Source organism: Asterias rubens, chromosome 5 (genome assembly GCF_902459465.1).
Source record: "Asterias rubens chromosome 5, eAstRub1.3, whole genome shotgun sequence".
Taxonomy (NCBI): Eukaryota; Metazoa; Echinodermata; class Asteroidea; order Forcipulatida; family Asteriidae; genus Asterias; species Asterias rubens.
The window spans coordinates 7,917,741-7,928,274 of NC_047066.1; the positions used below are offsets into that span (position 1 = coordinate 7,917,741).

The 10,534-nt window shown below is 40.1% G+C and overlaps 1 protein-coding gene across 1 annotated transcript; it reads left to right on the forward strand.

Moving 5' to 3' along the window:
- The first annotated feature begins 311 nt into the window (after positions 1 to 311).
- LOC117290621 (protein LIAT1-like) lies at positions 312 to 10,158 on the forward strand. Its single transcript, XM_033772086.1, has 2 exons — positions 312 to 613; positions 8,807 to 10,158. The coding sequence occupies exons 1-2, from the start codon at positions 349 to 351 to the stop codon at positions 9,220 to 9,222; spliced, it is 681 nt and encodes a 226-aa protein (XP_033627977.1). The 5' UTR covers positions 312 to 348; the 3' UTR covers positions 9,223 to 10,158.
- Positions 10,159 to 10,534: the final 376 nt, after the last annotated feature.

Consider the following 10,534-nt stretch of genomic DNA (forward strand, 5'->3'; position numbering starts at 1 on the left):
GAACAACTTGTACCCTATACGTTCTAGAGGCGATTGTTAAATAAGGGAACAATATTCATCCGCAAGAGAGAAACCAATAAGTTTAATGGTGTTTTAATTTTTGCATACTGTGTTACTGGACAAGAACAGTTTCACTAGATAATTTTATTACAAAGAGTTGTTTAAAATGGAACTAAAATTATTTTTTCAAGAGAAAAGTGGATTATATTTTTAGCGTGTGATGAGAGACTCTACCTCCCTGGGTCAGCAGTTCATCGGCCGCTTCCGTTCAAAGGTCAAATGAGGTCACAATTCACATCACTTAACGGAATCTCTATAGTTTCAAAGTCTACAAACTTTGACAGTTTTATGCTGTTGATTTATCTATTTTCCCATCCTTACATCCACTGTCATTCATTTCGAAACCAAGTGTATGAACTCAATATGGACGAGAAGCACTCTTCAGGAAGGAAACTATCCGGAGAAAAGCAGAAGAAGCCGTTGAAGAAACGAAGAAAGGCCAAACATAAAGACCGAGAAGTTGAACGTAAGCGGGTGCCTGGTAAACTTCTCATGCCGGGGTTCAAGTCCTCGAGCCCCGACGAAACGAACTCGGACAGTGCCCTCGATTTTGGTAAGCATTACCGGATGCTCAAATGTTTTCAAAATAATGCATTCTCATTTTCTTTTGATTTATATGTTATAATATTAATCATTAAATGGCCCCTTATAGTTATATAATTATAAATTATTAAATTAATAATAAATGTCATCTAATTTGTTATTATTATTATATAGGCCTAGCACTGTAGCAGCATTCATATCATACGATTACGAATCATTCATTCATTAATAATAATGAATTCATTTTTAAAAAAAATGTAAAATAGGTGAATAAATACGCTAATAGGGATTGGTTAAATCTTGAATTTTTATAGTTATAATATTCAATATTTATTAAAAATTAATATAAATTTGTTTTACCCGTTTATGTTTACGTTGATAGGGCCTACTCGACAGAATCCTTAAGTGAGGACGTAAGGCCATTTTCACTCTGTCCAATGAGGAGTAGTAGAAGTTGGGTATTTTAAAATATTAGAGAAAAAGGGTCGACGTGTCTGACAACTTGATCGGTCAGACAACTCGACAGGTGTTACAGGCTCCAAGCGTATACATTAGACAAGTTGACTTTTGATCAGACTAAACATGCTAAAGTGATGTCAGTAGGCGCACATACAGTAGATCATTCACCTGTCAACTTGTCTTGGCACTCCGTTGAGTTGTCTCACTGATGCGTCAATGGTGGCTTGTTGAGCTGGCAGCTTGTTGAGTTGAAAGTAAGACTGTTGAGTTGTCCCCCAGACAAGTTGTTTGACCCTCGCATCGAGAGCGCAAAATTTTGGCTTTTTAAGTGTGTAGTTTTACTCTGTCTGTGCTACTTAGTACTTGTTGCTGATTCACGTTCTGCTGTGATGGCAGTGTGAGCAAAGAATACCACATTGACCCAAAGACTACTCGTCTCGCTTGCGTATAATGAGCATCACGACGCAGCCGATGTTTTTTTAGCTAAATGTTTCATAAAATTCCACCAAAGAGAGTGCGCAAATTTTTGAGTAGAGTGCTCTTGACAAAGCGCTGCGGTAAGTGACAATGGGGAAAGTCTTGGGTGTAAAAACGTGGGTTTCTATTTGAGAAATTATTTCACTGCCTTGAGATACTGCCACTATTTACGGTGTCAAATGCTGCTTTTCCACTACCTCACTCGGAGTCGGACACCTCAGAAAGGTTTACTCCTGGAACTATGAGGTTCGTTCCGCTAATATTGTCTCCACATGGCAAAGATAGCGGAATGAACCTCATAGTTCTAGAAATAAAGGAAGGTTGGAATTTCATCTTTGGGATACTTTTGAGGGGCACCAAGGCAACGAAGCCATAGCCTCTGCGTCCAGCCTGCGTGTCATTTCAGGGCTGTTGATCATTTAGCTCACCACAACCAAACCATCAAGTCTCTTTTAAATGGTGCATGTGGATCTGACTCGTTACGTCTAGAGTACAATACTTCATATTTGTTGTCATGGCAATGAGCGACAAAGTGTGCAGTGGGCCTGAACAGTAAGTAGCATAATGTTCTAATTAAATTGTTGCTTGGAGTGACTGATTGCGGTCATAATGGAAATGGAATGATTTTAATCCTGTGATAATTTGTAACCGTTGTACTGCTCAGTACTCACTGTTGAACAGGGTTTGTGATCATGATGGACAAAGCTATTTTGGGTGATGTTAAAGGAACACGTTGCCTTGGATCGGTCGAGTTGGTCTTTGAAAAGTGTTTGTAACCGTTTGTTATAAAATGCATGGTTAGAAAGACGTTTTAAAAGTAGAATACTTGTAATGATCCACACAAATTTGCCTCGAAATTGCGTGGTTTTCTTTTTACTAAGTAAGAACTAACACAGTAACACGTTCCAGCCATTTTTTTACCATGTAGATTTGAATGATTTCCAATGGAAGTGCCCTTTTTAAAAATGAAATTGTCTTTGCCCTCTTAAAGATTAATGTTCCCAGTTGAGCGCATGAGGATTGCACAATGTCCAGAATTCATGACCAAGATTGTTTTGGTTTACCCGACTCAAATTTGATGCATCCACAAACCAATGACGATTTTAGAAGATGCTAGGCACCAGCACTTACTTGGTCCAAACTCAATATTTTGTAACGCCCTGAATAACTTGAAAGCGTCCTCTATATTTTCTTCAGGGGGCTATTGTATATAGTTTCCTGATTTCCAAAACATTTTTCTCTTTGTATACTGCTAGATTCCAGAGCTTTATAATAATGGATAAAACATGCAATGCCTGAATTTGCAAGTTCTTTGAATTTATGTCGAAGTTTGTATGTATGATTGTTTTTTTCTCATTTTATAGGCTTATGACATTGATAAAAATTACATTACTCAAAAGCACTGAACAATTTGTAAGTGTTTTGCAATATTTTTCGGATAATTTCAAACAAGAACATTGGACATCATTTACACACCATACTGTTTTCAGAAATCACTGTTTACCTTGAAAGGTTTTAAGATAATCAACTTGATCTTTAAATTATTTATCTTAATTCTTGTAATCTTAACAATGATTGACAATTAAGAAGTGTGTTGTGTGTTTTTTTGCTCTCAACTAAGATCAGATTAGGAAGTTTGCAAACTGTTATCAAGCTAAAGGGATTATCTGCTCTCATAGGACAAGGATGAACAGGCTGCTGCCCTTAATCCTAGTCCTTCAGTAATCCTCACACCTATCTCACATCAGAGTACTGAGTTCAGAGTAGTATTTAATGTATTCTGTGTAATCCTACTTATTCAAGGACAGTACTAGTGATTGTCTGGTTTCTTCTACATCTCATTAAATTTGTGTATTTTTAGTCTCAATCTCAATTAACGATTCCATTGCCACCTATTTGCACAATGTACTCTGGTCTTGATTGGTCTCGCTAATTTCTGTAAATTAAGCCTTTTTACGGCCCTGTTAAGTTACCATGGCTGTGCGAAAGTTGTCCACGACTTCTCTTTTGGCCTGTTACTTAGTTAGTTTTACATCACCGTTGCGGTAAGTTGACTGGGAAGCCAGCCATGTGCCCCATGATTGGATTTAATTTTGTCATTCAACAGAAATGTTTCCTTAAAAAAAAAGAAAAAAAGCCCAATAGAGGGTGCAACATCGACTGACCCGGAGGGACTGGGCAAGTCTATGAATATTGGATAATGGATACAGATATCTCTTTTCCTGATTTGTATTGTGATATCGGCGACTATGTTTTAACAATTGAACCTCAACAATCAAGGCTATTTATTTTCAAAAAATCGGCAAAAACTCTTGATAAAACAAATTAATTTTTTTTTACACACAGTAGATTGATTCGTGTGTCAGCAATAAACTTTCTAAGTGCTGAAGTCTGAATTTGTTTTTACTTTTTGCTGTGCACACATGTGATGCATGAACATGTACTTTATCATGCTTGCTTTAGCTCTTGGTATAATATCGATCGCCTCCGAAAGGCACAGACTGCGCGGGTAAATGTTATAATGACCATTCGGTCATTAAATATTTCACACTTTGCTCTTGTACAAGTGTACGAAGGATCGATAGCATTGTGCCTTTCAGGGCGCTCAGTACACTTTGAATGACCCCCCCCCCCCTCATCTCCCTGGGAAACCATAGCACAGTAGGTTTATAATCAGCTTAAATTGAAGTTGCATAACACTTTGGTCAATGAATCCCTCCCCTCTCTGTGGCTGCCATAAACGATACCGTTAGCTTTTGTTTGCCAGCCACTTTCTTCAGACAATCGTGGGGAGGTATTGACGGTTTTGGAGTTCACAAATTGGTCGATTGGTGCCCTGTGGCGAATCTTTGCACAGGAAGCAATCTCTGGCAGGTTACCTGTTTTGCCTGCCCCTGGGCACTGAAAGTTAGTTAGTGGAAAGGTAAAAGACGCTGTAAAGGTAAAAGTTTTCAAGGGGAATCTTAAGGAGCAAGTGCTGTCATTGTGAGTACCTGTGGATGGTGAAGAAGTTGTTGGACTCAAGTTGTAAAACTATGAATGGAGTGAGGCCTGTCTTCAAGAGCTTGTTGTGTTGGGGGATGCTTTATTCACACAGTGGTTCAGCACTTCAGCAAACTTTCTGAAGCAATCATTCTCAAGTGGCTGTAGGCAAGACTTACCTTAAACCACTAGACAAGTACATGTATAAGTCCCACCATTGAGGTCAAGGAAAGACCACAGCAATTGAACTATGAAGTGGTCATCTGCGGAGCAAGGACGTCACTCATCTCTGGATTGGAAAAACTGAAGATCTTTTGGCAAAATTTTCTTTCTGGATGTACAATGTAGTTTGAGACGATTAATTTGTCAGTTGGATACAGTGTTACCGCCAGTCACGAACAGAGAACCGCATCTGCAGAAAGTCTGTCATAAAAAGTAAAGCTAACGAGGAAAACAAGAGAGAGATTGACCTCTTTTCTGGTGACACTTCACTTATAATTATGTTGAACAATTATTTTAAACTGATTAATTTGCAGTCCGTAGTAGGGGACATATGATTGTTTCAGATCACAGAAAGTAGAAACACAGCGGACCATTTCAATCTATGATGATTACAATTATCGATGTTTGCTCTTGAAATGCTAATGTGTTGAACATTAACACGCTTAGTGATAAAACCAGATTACCAAGATATGGTTTTGGAGTTTGAATGATTGCATGACAGCTGGACTCTATTACGATGGGTGATGGTACACCCCTCTTTAACAAAAATCAGACTTTGTATCGGAGGTTAGTGGGTCAAGATGCTTCGTCTGAACAAGGAATTTGTTTGCTTCACCGTTGAAATTTAATTTTGTTTTCGTTTGGAGGAAAAATACTGACAGCAATGGATGTCAGCAACAAAGAGATCAAGGTGAAAAGTTTAACTGTTACTGAAGGGAGTTGAAAGTGCAATTTCATCCAGGGCTGGAGTGGAAATCATGGAGTTTAGTGTCGCCAACAGCAGAAAGTGCACAGTTGAGAAACAATTGTTAGGTTTTCTGTCAACGATGCTGCCATTCTCTCAAGTGCTACTTAAATATTGACACTCAACAGGATAATATTTGTACTGGAAGAACAGTGTGTTGAACACAAATATCATTACCGTGTAATCACAGGGAAAGATGTCATCCAGCACTTTTGCATAGCAAAATATTTTTTACGGAACAGACTTTGTGCACAGAGAATGCTAACATTGAGCAGCAACTGGTGATTTTTGAGTAGCAACTTGTTAGCATTCTGCTCTGCTATACAAGGGAAATCATTCGCGTGTGTAATCACACAGTGGGAATTTGTATCTCAGGTTTCTACCTACAAAGCATGAGAGTCATACCATGAGTTTTTGTGTGTGTGGCGTATTTTTTATTATTGAGTAGTTGCCACTATGACCAGCATAGTTTCACGTTCATCGAGGAGGCAAAGGAGGTCTGCTGGCACAGGAGCAGCCAAGCCTTTCCACCTGCCGAAGCTAGAACACATCTCCCCTAGGGTGGTACCAGAGAGGGTACGACCTGACCCCTCTCCCAGACAGTGTAGGTAGTTTTGTTTTCTGTTTGATTGCACTCATTCCCCGGGTGACGACTTGTAGACTATACAGAATGATTGCCCTGTCATTCAATTGGATTGATGGTTGTTGCTTTCTAGATTTGTCTTTTAAAGGAACATGAAGGATTAGTCAGTAGGTACAAAACGTAGGATACTTACTAGGCACAATGATACTCAGTGATTTTAGTACTTTTACTTGATTACTCAAGTACTACTAAAGTACCGTTTTGATGGTACTCAAACTTGCTCACAAAACACTCTTACTCAAAGTCCATAAGACTAAGTAATAACCAGCTTTTCACACCCAAAGGGCATCTCAAAGCACTTCCAATATTATTACCCCTGGTCACTGGGCCTTAATTCATTCCTCAAACCATCTCAGCTCCCTGGGGAGTACCGGTATACAGCCTGTGCAACGAAATAATGTGGTTCTTGTGATTAATTTTGCTGAGTAGTGCACGCGCTACTCAGCTAAATCAATCACAAGATTCATCTCTGCCCTCACATACCAATTTACCCCTGGGTGGAGAGAAGCAATTATAGTCCTTGCTTAGGGACACAAGTTTCACGACCGGGATTCGAACCCACACTCTGCTGAACAGAAGTACCAGAGCTTGAGTTCGGTGCTCTTATCCGGCCACCAGACTCGATACTCGACTGAAAAATAATCTGTACTCAAAAGTCTCGTACGCAATACTCAGACTCTGATATTTTGTGCTCATGGTAAAAAACCACTTTATACTTTCCACTTTCCTACATGCATAATTTATGCAAGGAATACGTGAAAGCTTGTAGAAAAGGTAGAATTGAAGTTGTAATGTATTCATGTTTTAAAGATAGTTGTCCTAATGAGCACTCATAGTTGTCTTGAAATTAGTATAAGAAACAATAACTGTTTGAATACCTTTGTAGTATTTTCTTTTATGAAGTACTCGCACTCAGAGACCCTAGCACTTGTACTCTTAAAGTACTACTCAGTCAACCTTGTCACTTAACAAGTACTACTCAGCTAACATAGTACTCAACAATACTCGATACCTGAGTGAAGGATGTCAGAATACTCAGTACTCAGTGAACCTAGTATTCATACTACATGTACTCAGACACCCTAGTACTTGTACTCAAGTACTACTCAGCTACCCTAGTACTCAACAATACTCGATACCTGACTGAAGGATGTCAGAATGCTCAGTACTCTGAAACTCGTACTCAGTGAACTAAGTATTCATACTCGAGTACTATTTGACACTCGCACTCAGTGAACCAAGTATTCATACTCGAGTACTATTCGACACACGTACTCAGTTACCAAGTATTCATACTCAAGTTCTATTTGGCCACCCTAATACTTGTACTCAAGCTACCCTAGTATACACATACTGACTGGCAATGAGATAACTAGTGTACATCTATTCCCCCGAGGGACTTTGAGTGACCAAAAGAGCGACCTATTTCCCAAGGCTGAAGGCCGAGGGAAATAGGCCCCTCTTCTGGTTACTCACAGGCCCGAGGGGGAAAAGACGTACGCTAGTTACCGAATTATGCCAGTCAATATGTGTTTTATAACACAGCTCGGTCTTAAATGTGAAAAAAAGAACAGAAATCTGGAAAAGAAAAGAAGTTTTGTAGTTGTTGTTCACGGTTCAAGTCAAGAGAGGGCGCTCTAACCGGGCACTTTTTTCAAAGACTAGTGCTCGCTCGGTTGCGATCACTAGACTATATTAGTTCATCCCACGTGACTGTGTTTCAGCCAACCAGAATACAGACAAAACAAGAGGTGTGTTATAATATCAACCTGACACATGACTGCAAAAATTTAGAATACTGCGCTAAACTGTTGCATAACTCCATTGAGGGATTTACTTGGACACTTCCACACTGCAACAAAATCCGACATCATTTTATGGTTTTAAATCAACACCCAAACTGTTGGGACTTCCACTAAGGTGGTATGCATTGATTGGAATGTTATATTATCTTTTTGTGGAATCAATTATTATGATTTCAGGTTTTATATGAAGGCAACATTTTTCTCAGTCTGTAAAGACTTATAAAGCCATGACATGTAGGACAACATTCCTGTTTGAAAGACAAGAAAATGTGCTTGAAAGAAAATGTGCTATCTTGATTTTGTTATCCACAACATACATGTAGGCCTACTGAAAGATAAAAACATCATGGTTATAGAGCACATCCAGCAATTTCTACGGGGTATTCTTATGGTGTGCCTTGTTGCTCATTGTAATGTGATGCTGCGAGATATTGTCCTGTTTTTAAAGTGCTTTCCAATCATCGATGGAGATTGCCATGACTGCTTACAGAGCAAATTCACAGGTCATTGAGCTGTGGGTACTTCAGTCATTACATTGATGCGTTTTGTAAAGTTCCTAGGATTATTTACAAAATTGAAGAACTTTTCACAACAATCAAAGTGTTGTGAAACTTTCATTGGGGTATTTTCAAGGCACGTTTCATTGTACCCCTCAAACCATACAATTATCATTTCTCTTTTTTTTTTGATTCCGGTCTTGTAACAATTTCTCTTGTCCAGTAACAGTTTTGAGCTACAAGCCGTGCAGTCTTGTGGATTTTTCATCCAAACTTGGAGCCCTGATCATGTACATGTAAGACTGGTTAAAGCTCTTAGTCTGCCTTGTTGAGTACTGACTTCCTTTTACACCCCCTCTCATTTCGAATACAGCTAAACGCCAAGCCAAGAAGCATTCCAACCTCTCCGCAGAACAAAGAACTGTGAAATCAAGTGCCAAAAACAGCCAGACGAATGTCACCAACAACGGCTCCACCTCGGCACCTGTGATAGGCCTTCGCGGGAGAACTAGTAACACTGACAACCAGCAAAAATCAAGCTCTGAATCCATCAAAACCAAGGCCTCGCAGTCCTCGTTTGAGTCCAACGCCAGCGAGGTTGCAGAGAAGATAAACGAGAGCCTGAGATGGGACAATGTTTGCTCGGACCCGACCCAAGAGGCAGAGAGAATCAGGATCTATAAGATCAATCGCAGGAAGCGTTACCTGGCCGAGTCACTGAGGCAACGCCAGGATAAGGAGAGTGTGTTGAGCTTTGCGAAGGAAATAGCAGCGTGTGATGATAGCTGAGGAAGGATATACACTAGATTCAACAGATGAAATTCAGGAGATAATCTGTTGGATTACAATGGATTAGGCTTTACGAGGAGTCTGTTGCTACTTGAGGGCTGAGCTTCATGGTGGATGTATAACAGCTTGTTACAAACCGTTATGTAACAGACTTGGTCCACTCTGCCACGGATCAACCAGTTGAGTGCAGTGTTGAGGTTGAGTCCTTCTCAGCAGAAGTCCAGAGAAGCCCAAATTGGAAGACTTCCTTCAAAGTCCCAAGTCCTGGGTCCACATTTCCACAGTCAGAGTCCTAGTCCAGACATACATGTACCAAGTTCAAGTCCAAGAACAATTCCAGTCCAAGAACAAGTTCCTGTCCAAGAACAGGTTCAAGCCTAAAGGCCGAGTCCCACTGCAGCGACAACGATAACGATCACGACGCTAAGAGAATGCATTCCATTGTTGAATTGCTCCACGCAGAATACGCACAAGCTCATTCAACCAATGGAATGCGTTCTCTTTGCGTCATGATCGTTTTCGTTATCGCTGCAGTGGGACTCAACCTTAAGCCTGGTCCAGGTCCAGACAGTACGTATCATGTCCAAGCCCTAGTCAACTTAGTCAAGTGAGTTTGACAGGGCAAGGCATTTTCATTTTCCAAAGGCGCTTCCATCGAAAAGTCTGTTGTGCCAAACTTTGGCACTAAGGCCAAGACCAGGAAAACAGAGGCCCTCGCTCGCCTCAGTGGCCTCTGTGTAATTTCAGGCCTGTCTAAATCCAAGTCCACCGCAAAACAGATTTGAGAGCAGGCCGGGACTCCAGCACTGCATCACTGAAATGGTGGGGCTGCCCTCTCTGCTCTAAAATGTAACCAAGTGTATAGCCTTAAAGGAACACGCTGTCTTGGATCGGTCGAGTTGGTCTTTGAAAAGCGTTTGAAACCGTTTGTTAAAAATGCGTATGATTAGAAAGATGATTTAAAAGTAGAATGTATTGATCCACACAAGTATCACTCGAAATTGTGTGGTTTTCCTTTTACCTCCTTGACTAACACGGTCGGCCATTTATGGTTGTCAAATTTTTGACTCCCATAAATGGCCGACCGTGTTAGTTCGCAAAGTTAAAGGAAAATCACGCAACTTTGAGGAAAATTTGTGTGGATTATTATATTCTACTTTTAAAATATCTTTCTAATCATGTGCATTTTATAACAAACGGTTACAAACGCTTCTCGAAGACCAACGTGGCCAATCCAAGGCAACGTGTTCCTTTAAAGTCCTTTGTCCTCCTGTGTGGTCACCATATATCATCTGGGCCCAAACTCATAGAG